The 18,917-nt window shown below is 39.9% G+C and overlaps 1 protein-coding gene across 5 annotated transcripts; it reads right to left on the bottom strand.

Annotated features, from left to right (window-relative positions):
- Positions 1-1,342: 1,342 nt before the first annotated feature.
- Positions 1,343-14,085, bottom strand: SPIC (Spi-C transcription factor). 5 transcript variants are annotated; one of them, XM_044226957.1, is made up of 8 exons: positions 13,761-14,085; positions 13,307-13,344; positions 11,969-12,080; positions 11,506-11,531; positions 10,092-10,188; positions 9,234-9,346; positions 7,375-7,483; positions 1,343-4,084 (listed from the first exon to the last, which is right to left on the bottom strand). In XM_044226957.1, exons 4-8 carry the CDS (start codon positions 11,506-11,508, stop codon positions 3,657-3,659), a joined length of 750 nt encoding a protein of 249 aa, XP_044082892.1. In that variant the 5' UTR covers positions 11,509-11,531; positions 11,969-12,080; positions 13,307-13,344; positions 13,761-14,085; the 3' UTR covers positions 1,343-3,656. The 5 variants fall into 5 exon arrangements, with proteins under 5 accessions (XP_044082892.1, XP_044082894.1, XP_044082893.1 ...); XM_044226959.1 differs by lacking the exon at positions 11,969-12,080 and adding an exon at positions 13,148-13,165; XM_044226958.1 differs by lacking the exon at positions 11,969-12,080 and having other exon boundaries at positions 13,989-14,085.
- Between the last annotated feature and the right edge of the window lie 4,832 nt (positions 14,086-18,917).

An 18,917-nucleotide genomic window follows, 5' to 3' on the forward strand; every position in this document is an offset into this window, starting at 1 on the left:
TTGATCTGTGAGACAGTAAATTTTCTTTCTTAAACTAGTTTGAGTCAAAGGCTTTCATTACTTGAAGCCCATAGCCCATAGCCCATTCCAACACATCTCCCTTTTACTCAGAGTTAATAAGAAATGAAGTTTTCCAAAAGGTAGCAGTGTCACTCTGAAAACTTGTAAATGTGATCTTTCATCACATAAGTTGCTGTAATTTAATGACCTATGTAAAGCAGGATTGTTAAAATTGTACTTGTTCACCTACATTATAAAGTGTTGATTACAGGAAATTGTTCACTTAAGCTGCCTATGAACTCACGAGCCTTTTGTTGATTAATTCCCCACTACAAATCCTGGATGAGTGTGCTTATCAAAGAGAATCTTCATGAACTCCCACAGCTGTTGGAGATAAAGCTCTGATAGCACATCCAAGTGTTGTACAAAGCTTTGTTCTTGCATAATTTGCCAACTTCTCGTATTTGAACCGCATCTATTTCTTTGACACGTATTGTTCATTTATCTGACCATGGATACATTCATGTGCTCTCTGTATTTGGACTTCTGACTCTGGGGCCCACTACTGAAAAAAACCTAGATGCTCTACATTCTTCTTCCACATTTAGTCCTTTATTTAATTGGTTCGGGGCCAAGCTAAATCAGGGCTGCTTCCGACACTCCTTGAGGTAGTGTATTTCACATATTCATGGGATGCCTTGCTGTGCTTGCCTGACAAAGCACACACAATCCCTACCCGCAGCCCCTTTTTTTCCCTAGTAAGTAACTACCCACTGCTTTTAAAATCCACCCAGGTTTAAATTAAAGCAGCAGCCACCCATCAAATCCAAACTAATATTGCAAAGGCAAACAGAGTATCCTCAGCTTTGAAATGAGGGGCAGGAAACTTGAAGAAATGGTTCTTTCAGTTGTCAAAAATGTTAACTTTCACCAATTTACGAAAAAGTAGTAAATTGCTTTAAGCTTATTTTACAGTATCATTATCAAGAGCCTGTACCATCAAAATACACACTGAAACTCCATCCAAATTACATGACTTAGGTAAAAATATATGAACCGAAACATCTAAATATAAATTGTGTTTATATGACTGTGTACAACACTCCAACTCTCATGAAGGACTGGCATCATGTCTGGTAATAAGACATGTGACTATGAAAATATTCATGTGAATCAATGTGCATATGAAAATATTCAGGGCCCCTTTTATAACTGTGTAATTGTAATTGTATAATTATATTTGTATAATTTTTGTAAACTCTGGAGATTGAGAGAGAGATTTCAGGCACAGTCCTTTAAAAATAAGGAACTAAAAGCAATGAAAAAGGATAAATTCCTCATATCCAGCAACACTGATGAACATCAATATATTGAAAGGAACAAAAGCAAATGCAAAAGGATACAAACTGTATGATTCATTTCAAGTGATGTTCAAGGTGGGCTTTGGAAAAACCGGTTATGAGATGCTGTATCATCATTAGACAATGGTTAAGTGGGTGTACCCATCAGACTGTACAGGTTAGATGGACTAATGCCGCCACACTGATGCACTTGACCTATTTCACAAGGCCGTGAGAGCCCAACCAACCAATAAATTGCTCTTCAGTAAGGTATTTGGTAAACTTCAGTTAAGTATTAATAAAACTTATAAATCTACATTGATAGAACTGAAGTTTTACAACAGAAGCAGCCCTGTCTGTCTCACTTAACACTGGACAGCTCACCAGAGAAGAGTTCAACTGAGTCATTCAGCCAGATGACTGTGACCAGAGAGAGACTGGGATACCATATACCAGGAAAGGACCGACCATGACAGAGTCTAACAAGTCTCTCTCCCCGGTCCTTGGGTGGTGACAGGGAGTAACACCCTGTTTCAAGTCAATTATGGTATGTGTCATACAATGTAGAGAGGTTTTAGTCTTTGAGCAGCAGGAATGAACATGTCTTTAAGGACCAACCTACTAAAATGGCTTTTGGTCAGCCTACTTTTGTAAAAAGCAGAGCCCAGATTTCTGCCACAGAGAAATCTACTCTGCAGAATACAAATGGAATCAGGGCTGACTGAAGTTTTTGGAGAACTGGCAAGATGAACCCTTCAAGCTGGCACTGGGTCTAGATAGGACTTTGGAGAGAAAATGTTAATGTAATTCTATTAAGTTATTTGCCAAATGAGCTGTGTGGTGAAACCTCTTCACCATTTCCTCTTTGCGATGTCTGGTAAAATATGTATTTACAGAGCATATTTCTTTGCAGAGAATGAACATAAATGCTAGGTCCTACTTTTTAAGGTTAGCATGATTGAACAGTCTCAGTTCCTCTGGGCTGCTGTAACAGAATACCGTAAACTGGGTGTCTTATAACCAGAAATTTCTTACAGTTCAAGAACCTGGGAAATCCAAGATCAGGGCACCAGCATATTCAGTGTCTCTAAGAGCCTGCTTCCTGGTTCACAGGAGGCCGTCATGTGTCCTCACAAGGCAGAAGGGGTGAGGAAGCTCTCTGGGCCTCTTCTACAAGGCACTATGCTCATTTGTGAGGGCTCTTCCTTCCAAACAGCCTGCCTCCAAAAATCATCACACTAGGGATTAGGTTTCAACATATTTTGGGGAAGATGCAAACATTCAGTTTATTCCAGAAGGCAAGACTACATGTGCAGATAGCCAATATCATTACCTTCATTTAGTCTGTCATTTTTAAAGAATCCCTGAAAGATACAAAGAAAAAGGGCAATGGTAACAAATTATAAACTGGGTAGGCTCCAGGAAGCTCTTGGCCTGAAGATGGCCCATACAGTCTAGGAAGCTCTCCTGCATCATGGCAATACAGATGGGATACAAATCAATCTGCCAAGCAGGAAGTAAGAAACGGGGTTTCTTTTTTCATTCCTAATGGAATGCTCAGAATAAACCATAGCTTTCAAGTCCCGTTTCCTCCCTGGATTTTAGCCTCTATACTGTATCTTTTTCTCCAACTTTCCCAGCCTGATCTTAGCTGGGCTAGTTTAAGGGAGGAGGGAAGTCCAGTTTTCCAAAGTTAGACCAGAGATAACAAGGCAAGAGCACCTTCTTGTGGCTGAGTGGCAGGATAGCAAGAAATCTTAGCTTCTGGATCTACCCCACCACAGAGATGCCAGGAAATGATGTGTGGAAGTATAAGCTTTGGAGTTCTATCATTAAGGTAACTTAGATCATTTTTTTAGCGCTACAGAGTTGCAGACCATGAAGTCTGAAGTGCAGTGAAAATAAAGTTTTGAAAGTCATAAATGTACTTTAGCACGAAGACTATCATTGCAATTATTTTGCTGTCGCTAAAGCTATCAGATAATACATTAGACTTTTTTTTTTTTGCCTGAGTTTATGACAGGAAACATTTAAATCTATATAGATCAAATCATCTCTACTAGCATTGTTTACCCAGAAGTACTGCATAAACAGTAAGAGCGAGGATATTTAGTTGGTATTTTCAAATGGCGCTGGATCATTTAAAAGTTGTTCACTGGCAGATTTTTTTTCCACCAAGTCTGTATAGATTATAAACCATTTAGTAAAAGATTAGAAATAATGACGTTCATTGTTTTTCCCGCTCCAGCATTTAAGAGAAAAATCCTGAAACTGGTACAGATTTCTGATGTCAGGAAATCATGAAATATAGCGTATTTAGCAATCAGGGTGACTTAGCTCATGGTAATCAGCGTATGGACAATTATAATTTGCATTCCAGTTACTGAAGCTGAGAAAGCCTTGCTCAGGTTGAACATACGGCGAGTAGAAGAACTCTTTTTCTAAGAAATAAGATGGAGAGAGTCTTTGGAGAATGGCCTCACTGAACTGGTAAGTTAGCTTTCTCCGGATTTTAGTGACTTCCCCAGTTCTTCCGTAATTCCTCAGTGCTCTGGCCATTTTCTGGTAAGTCATGGTCTTCCGATTGCCTTTTCTTTTCCCCCAAAGTTGGGCAAGTTTTTCTTTGTTTTTTGACACAAACTGGAAGATGCCTTTGGTTTTATCTACCCACTGAATACAAGATGCCATCTCAGGATTACACAGGGATTCATGAAGGTATTCGAACAGTCGGAGCTTCTTCCTGCCTAAAATGGAGAAAAACAATGTCATAGTCCACCGTGGCTACACACAAAGGACATCCTCAGGTAGGGTCTGTTTTGTGACTACAAAACTCAAAGCTGCATTGGGACTTCAAAGTCAGACATCTGTTTGGCCCTACTGAAGTTTCAGTTGGACCGTACTTTGTTGGGGATGTTTAAAAAATTTTGTACTGTCCTTTACTGGAAAACGGAAGCCTGATGCCTCTTTATCCGAATCTACCCTCTGTCAGGGGATCTTTCTTCGCAATTAAATCTTGACTACCCATTCCAGGTCCTATTTTAGAACAACAAAACTGAGAAAATGAACTGCAAAGTTTAGTGGTTTTAAGTAAAGTGAAGCCTCAAAAGCCATTTTCACAAAGCAAATCATTTGAAAGGGCTTTATTCAAATGAGTTAAGTCAAATGAGGTAAGGAATGTGAATGTATTTTTTAAAAAAATGCAAAATAGTATTCAAATATAAAGTAGTGTTGGTGAAACTAATATCGAAGACTTAGATTTAAAAAAAAAAAAAAGACAAAAACCGTGGGTCTACCTAGTTATGTGAAATGAGAAGAGCAGAAAAAAAAAGAAGGGAAAATGCCACCTTCACTGCTATCTTCATGACATTCTGTTATCATTTATGAGCAGTTAACAATGGGTACTATGATTTTTTTCATTGCTGTGAAATAAAATGGCACTACCAGAGTTTTTCCCTCTTTCAGAATACAGTCCTTTATATTTCGTAATGTCTAGACAAAAAACTTTAGTAGGAGGATTTACTGTGATTTTTGTTCAGTTGACTGGACGTCTTTGGCCTAACAGAGAACCAAGGGGGACAGCCCATTTTGTGACTTCTGAATTGGCCTGTAAATACGATGCCTCACCAGATCTGCCAATAGCTTAACATAACCACAGCCGAATTCCCTTTTCCCCTAGAGAGTGTGGAATAGTGGATTCCCAAACTGCTTTGAACAGTCTCTGGGGAGTAACACTCTTGCATCAATCATCATTCATCCCAAAACCTCAAAGGTTTTTAAGAAGATTATCTTTTTGCCTTGTATTATCTTGAAATTACAAATTAAGAAATGAAAGGGACTTACCAAAAAACACATCATGAATTGAAAGTCACAGCCTTAAATAAACTTTGTCTCTTATCCAGTGGTCAAACAATAATGGATCCTCACCTTTTAAAATGTTTTCAGTTTTGAAAGAAGTATTGAAACTTATTTTAAAAACTATGATGTGCTCAGAGTAAAAGATTCAAACAGAAGCACAAAGTGAAAGTAAAATTCCAGTCTATTCTCATATGTATTTTTAAAATTAAGAAAAAATTGCACATAAACATATGCATATCTTTTAAAAATGTCAGTGGTATATTATTTTGCTTTTTCAGTAATAGATCTTAAATTAAGTCAGAGAACAATCAGAAATTAGCTATAGATGGGTAAAATACTCAGCTGTTGAAGTAACAACGGTTACTTCTGGGACATATCATGGAAAGAAAGAAGAACATTTCCACTTATTCCTTGTGAATTTCTGAATTCTGTGAACTTTAAATGTCCATTACTACTTTTGAATTATGGAATTAAAAAGGATTAAAACCAAAAAATGTAGAGTTCTTTATCAACACATAAGATATGACTTCACGCCTTTTAACAGCTCTGTGTTCTGTTTTATGTGTGTACTATTTTTCTCTGGATAATGACTCCCCAAGTAATTTCAAAATTTCAGGTGGAAGAAGAAACTTCAAAAACCAAAAATTATGGGTGGTATGTCCCATACTGGCAAAGCTTTACACCATAAAACATCAATGAAAAGATACAGGTTTTTAGTTAAAAAATAATAATAGTGACAAGCTAAACACTTGGACAGAGGTAGAAGTAATATTCTCCTTGTATTAAATTACTACTAGTAATAGTTCAATATTCAATACAAAAATCCAGTGATACAGATTTATTTTACGTGTATGATTTTATGCATTATTCCCTTGCTAGATTAGATTATTGCTGAGTATTTAAAATTTTGTTCTAGGATACAGTATGCTAGGATGCAGACATAGGAACAAAAGTAGTTTTTCAAAAAAATATTTACTGAAAGTAATTTAGAAACTGTGATAAAGTATCATTAAAAACAATTTCATTGTAAAATTATGATGCATCTTACACTTCTCTGTACCTTATACACCGATGCAGTAAACAGGTTCCATTCTTTTCCTTTAACAAACATTGTTAAGGAACATCCTAATGTATATTGGGTACACATGTGTACACGCACACAAACCCTACAGTATTATGAGAAATAATCCAGAGCCAAGCTGTTGAGTGTAATGCTTTACATGGACTTCCTCATTTAATTTTTACAGTCATCTTACAATCTTCGTACAATTATCATTATTTGTTCTTTGAATGAGGACACTGTGGTACAAAAGGTTAAGTGATTTTCCCAGGCTCACACAATTAACCCAGAGTTCACACTCACTCAGTTATGTAGTCCCTAAGAGTCAAAAGATACTAACATTTGAATTTTGGTAGTTATTGCCAAACGGCCTTTCAAAACTTTGAACCAATTTGTACTCAATCCAGTAACATATGGCAACACAGAGGCTACTATCCTGCTTTATCACTTTATCCATCTGTTGGGTGAGATCACCATCAGCTTAAATTTATGAAATCAGGATTTCAAGTTTATGAAATACTGAATTATTATGAAACTTCATTTGCAGGAAACTTAATGGAGAAAACAACTTCCATACCAAGCCCTTCACAATTAGTGTTAAGACTGCTAAAACAACTTATGGAAAAGTTTCCCTTTCTACACCCCAAATATAGACACATTATTCATGAATACAGATTTACTTGAGTGAAGTGACACTCTACAGCTTCACATTTCTATGAAGCAAGGGGAAGGCTCACCCAAGATGAATGGCTTGGAGTGGCTCAGCCTGTCAAGAGGTCAATTATTCTTAATCACAGTACTAGAGTATTTTGCAAACACAGTTCGAAACTCAGATATGAAATCCCTTTAAAGCGTCTTTGAAGATGATTTGGTTCTTTTACCTATAGAAAGACTGATGGATCAGGGCACCTGGGTGGCTCAGTGGGTTAAAGCCTCTGCCTTCGGCTCAGGCCACGGTCCCAGGGTCCTGGGATTGAGCCCCGCATTGGGCTCTCTGCTCAGCAGGGAGCCTGCTTTCCCTTCCTCTCTCTCTCTACCTGCCTCTCTGCCTACTTGTGATCTCTATCAAATAAATAAATTAAATTAAATTAAAAAAAAAAGACTGATGGATCCACATACCTTTTCCTCCCTTTTGATGGAGAACAGCAGGTTGTACCAGCTGATTTTCAGGGATGTTTGGCAGAGATGGATGAGTATTTCCTTCAAAATAGAGGTCCGCAGCACTGTTCTATATAAATAATGCAGCAGGATGTTAGTGGGACTTTCCATGTGGCCCCAGCTGATGGCTAAAGTCACAAGTTGAGGACAGAAAGAGTGCTAAGCATCTCCCAAATTCTAAAAAGCAGAATCCTCAACTGCAGCCAGATTTATCTCCCAGAGCAGAACTAGCCTCAAATCCACATGGAGAGAAGACCAAGGGGCAGAAGCTACTCTTTGGCTCTGTGAAGACTTTCATACCATCCCCTTCCTTTGAGAAAAGAGGAGGGACTTGCTTCCTCCCTTATCCCTAAATATACCAGTGAGAAAGGAAAACTTTGAAGAATTATTAGTACAAACTTGAAGTGCCAGCACAAAGGGGAAGATGGGCTTTCACTCCTCTGTCGGATGTCCATCTGGGCAAGAAGAAACAAAGGGAGAAAGATGGCAGCCAAGGAAGGGCACAGCCAAGAGAGGGGACAGGCGGAAGCAGCTCGAACTGTTACCATTACATTCGGAAAGCAAATATAGGTCTTCGTAGGGTAATCTAATGAAGATGACTTGAACCACCCCAACATATCCCATGTAAGAGGCTTCCCAGCAGGCAAGAAGTCCCCAACCATAGAGGCTGTGATATGTACTAGGGACCGGAAGTTGAAGAGGAAGCAGGGTGGCCATATTTAGCAAATAAAAATACTTCTGTATTTCACCTGGTAACCCCAAGCGGAGGTAGAAGAGGTTAAGCTGGAACCTAAATTCCCTGTTCAAAGAAATGTCTTGTGGAAAGGCCCTAATGGAACAATTTAGAGGGTCAGGAAGAGGACATCTGACATAGCATGGTTGAAAGTAGTGACTGAAAAAAGAAGGAAAAGAAATGAAAAAAACCATTTCATATTTATACTGCACCACATTAAGATAGCTGGCATTAAGAAAACAATATGGGGACACCTGGGTGGTACAGTCCATTAAGTTTTTAACGCTCTTGGTTTTGGTTCAGGTCATGTTTTCAGGATCATGGGACTGAGCCTTCTATCAGGCTCTGTGCTCAGGAGAGTCTCCTTGAGTTTCTTTCTCCTTTCCCTCTACCCCTTGCCCCACTCTCTCTCTCAAATAAGGAAATAAATCTTAAAAAAAAGAGGGGTGCCTGGGTGGCTCAGTGGGTTAAAGCCTCTGCCTTCAGCTCAGATCATAATCCCAGGGTCGCACTGGGTTTTCTGCTCAACAGGGAGCCTGCTACCCCCCACTTCTCTCTGCCTGCCTCTCTGCCTACTTGTGGTCTGTCAAATAAATAAAATTTTTTTAAAAAGTAGTAATACAAAAGAACACATGAATAGAGATAAATGGTGGGAACACTTTGTTTAAAGGGGGATGTAGCTAGCTCTGAGTTTAGAAAAGGAAACAGAGCAGGTTAATACAAGATTATAGGTAAAGCCAATGCAGGGGAAGTTTGGGCTTTGCCCTATGGCTTTTAGGGGAACCATATTATTTTGCAATTTTCCAAATGGACAAGAAACAGTAATATAAGAACCCTAAAAACACATCCTTGTAGAAGTCATGCAAGCCCTGATGCTGGGTGAAAAGCAATGACAGACGGCAGTTTCCTTCTTGATAGCATTACCAAGGACCACCTATGAGGTCCAATTTACACCACTTAAGTCTGTGAGTTTTCTCTGCCCAGCTGCCTCTAAGCTGGGTTTCACTGAGCATACACCAAGTGGAAAGCAGGTGTGAAGAGGGAATTTGCCTGATACTGGAGATGATCTACTGGTACATGTACTCACTATTACTGTTCTCCAATTATAGACAGGTTCCTCTGTAGGCAGCATACCATAGCAGGTAGAATTTCCTCTGACTTGAGAGCAGTGGTTGATGAAAGCCAGGTAATTTTTGTAATCTAATTTTAAAACAGAGAAAGAAACTCCAAAAGTCAAAGTTTGTAACTGTGTGTGTGTGCCTAATGTATGTATGTTTATATATGCATATATACTTATGTATGTGGCTGCTTCATGATGTGTTCTCTACAACTTTGCATTTCCCTGTGTTTATTGCATTATGCTGGTATTACAGTCTTCTTTTTCATTTCCCATTTCCCTTACTGGAGCACATGTTCCTTGCAAGCAGAGACCCCATGATTTCTTTTATCTTGGAACTTAGCACAATATCATGTGTTAACTCAAGAGGCAAAATACCTATACTTCACCTACACTATCTTCAGGGCAATGGGTAAGGAACAGTAAGAATTTACTCTCAAAGAAAAGAATATTCTCCTAAGTGGAGTATCTCCTGTATGGAAGGTCTGTAAAATAAATTAGAATAACCAAAAAGCCCACTCCAATCAGTTAAAATTATTAGATAAATATCAACCAGATATACTTAGTAGTGCTAGTATTTTTTTATGTGCTAGTATTTTATGTGCTAGTTTTCCTATGTGGAATGTCATTCTCTATATTCTTTGCATTTTCATATGTGACACTTTAAATTTACACAAGCTAGGGTTTAACCCTGCAAGCTTTTCGCCTGTTAGAATAAACCTTAAATGCACTATGCACTAGATAAAAATGCTCTTCTCTGTTACAATTATTCATGCGTCTGTGTGACGAAGAAGGCATTTGATGTACCGAAAGCAGCTGACACATTACCTGGGGAGTACTGAAGATCTCCCGCTGAATGCTGCCTCAGTACCTCGAAAGCATCTTCAAAGGCTTGTCCCAGCTTGTCTTGTTCAATGCAGGACTGCTAGAAAGGCAGAGTCCTCAAGTTATGAAATTATCAATTGAACTTAATCTTTCTACTATAAAGGGTGGTTTCTCACCCACGACACTACTGATAACGCGAGTTTGGCTAAGTCGTTACTGCAGGGGGCTGTTCTGTGCCCGGCAGAAAATCTAGCAGCATCCCTGGTCTCCACCCACTCACTGGATGGCAGCAGGACTCTCTCAACCCTGGTTGAAGTCCACTGCTCTGTAATATATAGTATTTAGAGAACAGTCCTCATTCTATGATACAATATTTAACATTCTCTTACAAGTTTAATAGAGTTGTATTGCAGGAGACTGATTTGGAAAAAGGGATCAAGAAGTAAGTCAAGCAGAGAGAGTCAATTATCATATGGTTTCACTTATTTGTGGAGCATAACAAATAACATGGAGGACAAGGGGAGATGGAGAGGAGAAGGGAGTTGAAGGAAATTGGAAGATGAGGTGAACCATGAGAGACTATGGACTCTGAAAAACAATCTGATTGTTTTGAAGGGGTGGGGTGGGGGTCGGGGTGTGGAAGGTTGGGGGAGCCAGGTGGTGGGTATTAGGGAGGGAGCGTATTGCATGGAGCACTGGGTGTGGTGCAAAAACTATGAATTCTGTTATGCTGAAAAGAAATAAAAAATTAAAAAAGAAAAACAAACAAAAGAACTATCTTTCATAGAACAATCTGAATCGGTGCTTAAAATGGAAATGCTCTTAATTTCCAAAACATATCCCTGAGACATAGAATTAAACTTTTTTTTGGGGGGGGCACCTGGGTGGCTCAGTGGGTTGAGCCGCTGCCTTCGGCTCAGGTCATGATCTCAGGGTCCTGGGATCGAGCCCCACATCGGGCTCTCTGCTCAGCAGGGAGCCTGCTTCCTCCTCTCTCTGCTTGCCTCGCTGCCTACTTGTGATCTCTCTCTCTCTCAAATAAAAAAAAATAAAAATTAAAAAAAAAAAAACACACACTTTTTTTTTTTTTTTAAACTGTTATGTATTTGAGCGAGAGACACAGTGTGTGTGTGAGCTGGGAGGGGCAAAGGGGAAGGGAGGGAGAATCTGAGGCAGAGAGCACGGAACCCGATGCAGGGCTTGATTCCACCTCCAGACCAAGACCCACCCTGCAACCAGGAGTTGGACCCTTAAGCGACTGAACCACACAGGTGCCCCCATATTAAATGGTTCTGCAAACCATTTCATACCCTTATAATCCAAACCACAGATTACTTTCAAAATGGAGGATACTGATCCTTCAAGAGATGCTCATCCTCCAAATCATCCAAGGGAAGACTGGAAAATGACAACTTACCATGCTTCATTAATATATTGGCAATTCTGAAAAAGATTAATAAAAAAATTAATAGTGTATTTAACTTGCCTCTGAATTAAAAGCTCTTATTTTCTGAAGATTCCCTGTAAAAACCAAAAGTACCATCCGAAGTCTCTTTAATGAGTACACATTTTTCTTCTTACAAAATTTCCTACAAACTTTTTTTGTTTGTTATTACAAAACTTTTTAAATGTTAAAGTAGCTCAAGAGGGTTAATTACCTAAGTTGTTTAACTTGTAAGAGAGTTTTAATAAAAATTACTGAGGAGAGTATTTAAGTATTTCAAAATCCTTTTAAGAATTAAAGTATTTAAGGGGCGTCTGACTGGCTGGGTCAGAAGGGGTCTCGATCTCGGGGTTTTGAGTTTGAGCCTCACATTGGGTGTAATCAAATCTTAAAAAGAAAAGTATTTAAAAATTCTGAAAATCAGAAACCTTTTTACCTTAGCATAGCTCTCCATTTATAATGTTGTGGGTTTTTTTCTCTCAGTCTTTTTGGTGTCAGCCTACTGAGAATCTGGTGAAGAAAGGCTTTCTCTCTCTTGAAATGTGAATCTACATTACAAATAAAATTTACCCTGTAAAACTAGAAAAAAATCCATTCACTAGAAAAAAATCCTAGGATAGGCACCCTGGTCTACTTTCTAATCCCTGGTAGATTCTGTTCTAAACAAACAGTGATTAAAGAAAAAAACCAACATTAAATGGTTTTTTAAAAAAGATTAACATTCCGCAGACTAAAAACAAATAAATCTAAATAACAAGAAAGAGCGGGGGGGGGGGGGGGGGGAGGCATAATTGCTTATTTTTTTATTTAGCACTAGCAACTGTTTACACGTTATCATTTACCCCACCAATGCAGTGAACCTGTTAACACTACAGAATACAAAGAAATGATTTAATCCAATACACTATTATACATATCCATCAATATAATAATTACATCAGTATAATACATCAGACACTGAAATTCTATTCAGCTCTTCAAAATCACTATACCAGTCAGTTAAAAGAAAATGTGAGGAAAAAAAAAAAAAAAACCCTAAAGACAAAGTTAACTATGTGAGGTAACAGTGTTAACTAACCTTACTGTGGTTATCATTTCATAATATATTGCATGTCAGAGTATCACATTTTCCACCTTAAACTTACACTATCTTTTATGTCAATTATATCTCAAAAAAGCTGGAAGACAGCTTCCAATGTGAGAAATGTTGAACAATTTAGCAAAAACTTAAGAGAAAAAAATAAAGAAAACCCATAAATCACTGCCTGGGCTATGATCCTATTAAGTATTATCAGTATATGTGTTTTTTTAAAAAGGCAAGTCAATGAACTTTCAATTAATTATGCCTCAACTCATATGCACTACAGCAAATACATAAATGGTGTACTTTGAATCAAATACTTAAATAACTTGGACTAAAATACACGACAAAACACAACTATCCCAACTCTTAAAAGTAGCAAACCCAAAGGGGAAAAAAAAGCTCGCAAACGCTATTGATTACTTCAATTGCTTAATCTTTCTTGTATCTGAACAGCTGATACAAGAAACATTCTTTAGGCCAAAGGAGAAAATTATCACAAGGTATTTTGAGAATCAGAAGCTAAACACTTACCAGGAAGACACTTCAGCTCTTTACAAAGTAGATGTTTCATTAATATCAGAATCGTTAAGACAGAACTGTCAAGAACTCACTGGCAGAGTTGCATTAAATAGCTGTTTTTAAGGAAGTGCTACAAAAGGGGATTTTTTTTAAAAGATACAGTGTACTCACGATTTCTATTTCATGATCCGGCCAACAGACTCCAGGGGCTATTATTTTGAAGAAACACGTAGAAGTTTATATCCCCTGGGCCAAGAGCATCCAAACAAACCCCATGAATCCCGCCCAGCATTAACTGCAGCACCTCTGGACCCCGCAAACACACTGGAAACCTCTGACCTGCACAACTCTCGTTCATCCCTTTTTGTTCCTCTTTTTCCCCCCGATTCTAGATCCTATATTGCTTTTCTTGCCTGGACTATAAACAACCTTCACTCTGGCCTTCCCAAATTGGCCTCTTCCCTTTCAAACCTCTTCACTCCGACCCATCGTCTTACTTAAAAAGATCATAAAGGCTCCAGCTCTTGTCCTCCGGCTCCTCATCCCAACCTTAACCTCATTTACCACAATTTATTTTAGGAGCAGGAAGTGGAGTCCATTGCTATGGTCTTCTTTTCTTTCATACCTAAATCCAGCAGAGGCTCCCCAACAGTCAGGAATGGCTCATGCCTGGTGATCTGGGATACACTTGAAGCTGCGGATTTGCAGGGAAGTCCAGCCTGTTCTCTTACTTAGCTAAAAGATCTACTGGAAATGGATTTTGGTGGCTCTGATGAAAACTGTGGGGTGCTCCCTCCACCTCTAATTCTTCCTTCCCAGTCCATCACAGGCCCAGTTACCCATTCCATGTTACCTGTCTATCAGGGTCTGATCTAGTATCCACAAGTACCCAGCAGAAGTAACTTCCTTTCTGAAACACGTGTCTGAACCAACCTTACCTAACTGCAACCTTCTACCATTTTAATAGATATCACATTTCGCCAGGGGGAAAACCACCTAAGAATTTTTTGTAAACCTCGTGGGTGGGGAGAGAGACTTTTCTGTTTTGCATTGCTGGAATCTGAGCTCACCTTTGATACGAGAGTATTGTTCTGGACCAGCTACTTTTTGGATGCAATTTGTTATGCAAATGTAAACACACTTCTCCTCTTCTGAAATGTAGATGTTATAGTAAAGACTGTATAACACTGTAATCACTGATGTTGATGAGGTTTTAATCTGTACCATTTCCCTGTCTACGCCCTCCGCTTTGTTCTATCCTATTCATTTATTAAACAAGTATGTATTTCTGAGCTTTTTTCTCTGGTGGACACTATGTAGTATCCAGGGACTATAACCTTGAACAAGTTCTATTGAGAAGAATTTTTTTTTTCTTTTTCAGGGCAAACTATGCAAGTGTTAGATAATGAGTACTAAGAGAAAGATAAGAGAAGGTGATAGGGAGAGAGTATGTAGTCCTGATGAATGGTCACAAAAATTCTGAGTAGGGAATGTGTGTGTGAGCTGAAATCTAATGAAAAGAAAGAGTGAGCAAAAGAAATGCTGGGATGCAGAGATCCAGGGAAGTAGCTCCTGGCAGGGGAAGCAACAGGTGTAAAGAACCTTAGATAGAAATGAGTGTGGTGGGGCGCCTGGGTGGCTCAGTGGGTTAAGCCACTGCCTTCGGCTCAGGTCATGATCTCAGGGTCCTGGGATCGAGTCCCACATCGGGCTCTCTGCTCAGCAGGGAGCCTGCTTCCTCCTGTCTCTCTCTCTGCCTGCCTCTCTGCCTGCTTGTGATCTCTGTCTGTCAAATAAAAAAAAAAAAAAAAAAAGAGTGTGGTTTAGGGTCCCCTGGTGGCTCGGTTAAGCGGTTAAGCGACTACGTTCGGCTCAGGTCATGATCCTGGAGTCCTGGGATTGAGTCCCACATCAGCCTCCTAGCTCCATGGGAAGTCGGTTTCTTCCTCTGACCTCCCTTCTCAGGCTCTCTCACTTTCTCTCTCTCTCTCTCTCTCAAATAAGTAAATAAAATATAAAAAAAGGAAATGAGTGTGGTTTAGTCCAGGCATAGGAGGAAAGCCCCAGGGGCTCAAGCTCAAGCAAAATGAACCCAGGGGGCTGAGAGGCAAAGTTAGAAAGTAGGAGCGAGGGTCCACAACAATCCATACATCAAGCCAAAAGAAACAAAAAAATATTTCAGAAGACTCTAAAAATTGCATGTGATAGTAGTTAGTTACCTGCTTTGCCCCATTCTACAGATTAGAAATCTACACCGAGGCTCGAAAACTCTTCATGGTTTTTCCCAAGGTCTAATTGCAAGTGAGAGAGTGGGTGGGCTGGATCTAGATTCAGGTCTAGATGTGGGAGACAGGCCGGGCTGGGTCTAGATTTGGGTAATGTTATGAACACACTCTCAGCCACCATGCTGGAGCCCTGTGTCTGCAGGTTACGTTCCCGCTGACCAGAGTTCTCAGCCCACATGGCTGTCTCTGTAGCACCCAGCAGGTGCTTGCAGGAGTGCAGGCTCGGTACAAATTTGAAATGCATGGAAAAATAAGAGGACTTTCTAAGCCAGTATTCTCCCAACTGGTGTCTGCAGAGTTTATTCTGCAAGATATTGTTAAATAGACCCTGAAAAAGAATTGAGTGGCAGTCAAGCTTGCTGTTTAGAACTTCCTCAGCCAGGCTCAGTTTGTAGAGTATGTGACTCTTGACCTTGGGGTTGAGTTCAAGCCCCACATTGTGGGGTAGATTGTCTTTAAAAAAAAAAAAAAAAATCTGGGATACCTACATGGTTCAGTCTGTTAAGCTCTTGGTTTCGGCTCAGGTCATGATCTCAGGATGAGGAGATGGAGCCCGGTGCACTCAGTGTGGGGTCTGCTTGACATTCTTCCTCTGCCTAAAATAAATAAATAAGATTTATCTTTAAAAAAAAAATCTTTAAGAACTTCTTTAGCCAAAGCAGTGAACACACTGATTTTTTTTTTTTTTGACATAACCCAATATTATAGGGAAGAAAACAGAAACGTAGTTTTGTGTCCTTTGTAGGGCTAAGATGTTAAAACACTTGCAACAACTTGAAAAGATGATGCAGGTCCTTTTAGCATTCTAGAGGTCAAGTCTTCTGTTCCTGAAGAATCTACTGAAAGCAGCGAGTTCTGTTCCCAGGAAAATGCTATCAGCACACATTACCAGGCAACCTTCCGAGTAAGGCCAAGAGAGTCCAATTTAGGAACTCCTGCAATATTGGATTTTCAAAACCACCTTCTTTGTCAGAGAGAGAGAGAGAGAGAGAAAAGAGAGCACAAGCAGGGGGAGTGGCAGGCAGAGCAGGCAAAACAGGCAGAGGGAGAAGCAGGCTCACTTCCGAGCAGGGAACCAGACGTAGGACACAAACCCAGGACCCTGGGATCATGACCCGAGCTGAAGGCAGTAGCTTAACCAAATGAGCCACCCAGGCATTCCCCTTCACCCTCCCTTTAAAAAAAAAAAAAAAAAAAAAAGGTTTTATTTATCCATCTGTTGGAGAGAGAGAAGACAACCAGGGGGAGCACCAGGCAGAGAGAGAAGCAGGCTCCCCACGGGGCAAGGGGCCCGAAGTGGGTGAGACTCCATCCCAGGATCCTGAGATCATTACCTGAGCCAAAGGCAGATGCTCAACCTCAACTAAGTACTGCTTTTTTTTTTTTTTTTAAGATTTTATTTATTTATTTTATTTGACAGACAGAGATCACAAGTAGGCAGAGAGGCAGGCAGAGAGAGAGGAGGGGAAGCAGGCTCCCTACTGAGCAGAGAGTCCGATGTGGGGCTCGATCCCAGCACTCTGGGACCATGACCCGAGCCGAAGGCAGAGGCTTTAACCCACTGAGCCACCCAGGTGCCCCCTAAGTACTGCTTCTTAAGCCATTTATACCCAATAGACAAACACATAACAGAACTTTATTGAGGTGGATATCAATGATTCCCTCAACACCAAAATTGAGCTGAAGTAACAGAGGCCCTAAAGAGAGGACTCTTGATGAAGTCTCTTTTGCAGAAGTTCCTTGTCCTCAGTGGTAACAGATTATTCTAGAGAACCTTAAGCAACAGATGTTCTGGATTCTAAATCATACGGTACTTAGCTTCAGGTGGGAGACTGCATTTTCTGAGAATAGAGAGCTTCATATATATATATATGTATGTATATGCGTGTGTGTGTGTGTGTGTGTGTTTGAGAGAGAGAGGGGGAGAGCCCTCACAAGTGGGGTGGAGAGGGACAGAGGGAGAGGGAAAATCTCAAGCAGACTCCATGCTTAGCACGGAGCCCGATGTGAGGCTTAATTTTGGGACCCTGAGATCATGATTTGAGCTGAAATCAAGAGTTCCAGGTGCCCCTAGAGAGCTTCAGAAGACAGGAAAAGGGAGACTAAATTCAAGCTCTTACCATTCTTCCTACTTGAATAACTCCTTTATTAGTTAGGTCCCTCAAAAAAAAAAAAATAGTACTACCATACGATTCAGTATCCACTACTGGGTATTTACCCAAACAGTACAAAAACACTAATTCAAAAAGATATATGCATTCCTACGTTTACTACAGCATTATTTACAATAGCTGAATTATGGAAGCAGCCCAAATGTCCATCGACAGAGGGGTGAATGGATAAAGAAGATTTGGTGAGAGATGCCTTAGTTAAGCATCTGACTCTTGATTTTGGTTCAGGTCATGAGACCAAGTCATCTGTTGGGCTCCATGCTAAGCATCTGTTGGGCTCCATGCTAAGCCTGCTTAAGATTATCTCTCTTCGTCTCCCTCTGCCTAACCGCCATCTCCCCCACAGCTCACATACGCACTCTCTCATTCTAAGAAAGGAAGAAAGGAGGAAAGGAAGATGTGGTACAAATATACAATGGAATATTACTCAGCCATAAAAAGAAAAAAAAAATCTTGCTGTTTAAAACAACATGAATGGGGGGCGCCTGGGTGGCTCAGTGGGTTAAAGCCTCTGCCTTCTGCTCAGGTCATGATCTCAGGGTCCTGGGATAGAGCCTCGCATTGGGCTCTCTGCTCAGCAAGGAGCCTGCTTCCTCCTCTCTCTCCGCCTGCTTCTCTGCCTACTAGTGATCTCTGTCAAATAAATAAATAAAATCTTAAACAACAACAACAACATGAATGGATCTGAAAGGTATAACTAAATGAAATAGTCAGAGAAAGATAAATATGATATGATTTCACTGATCTGTGGAATTTAAAAATCAGAACAAATGAACGAAGAAAAAAAAAAAGAGAGAGACAAACCAAAAATCAGAATCTGAACTATAGAGAACAAACTGATGGTTACCAGAGGAGAGGTAAGATGGAGGGGGATGGGGGTGAAACAGGTGAAGGGGATTAAGAGCACGTGTATCATGATGAACACGGAGTAGTGCATATCATTGCAGAATCACTCTACTGTACACCTGAAACCAGTATAACACTACATGTTAACTATACTGCAAGTTTAAAAATAATAATAAAGTAATAATAATAATAATAAAGAAATATCTTCCATTGTTTAGGGGATTAAAGAACTGAGTCTTAAACTTATTAAGATCTCAGGCACCTGAGTGGCTCAATCGGTTAAGCGTATGCCTTCCGCTAAGGTCATGATCCTGGGGTCCTCGGCGGGAGGCCTGCTCCCCCCTCTTGCTCTGCCTGCTGCTCCTCCTGCTTGTGACCTCCCTCTCTCTGTGAGTCAAATAAATAAGTAAAATAAAATAAGAAAAACTTAGTAAGATCTCTGAAAACCTAGCAAGCAAATAATATTACTAGAAAATTTCT

Source organism: Neovison vison, chromosome 12 (assembly GCF_020171115.1).
Source record: "Neovison vison isolate M4711 chromosome 12, ASM_NN_V1, whole genome shotgun sequence".
In the NCBI taxonomy this organism is placed as follows: Eukaryota; Metazoa; Chordata; class Mammalia; order Carnivora; family Mustelidae; genus Neogale; species Neogale vison.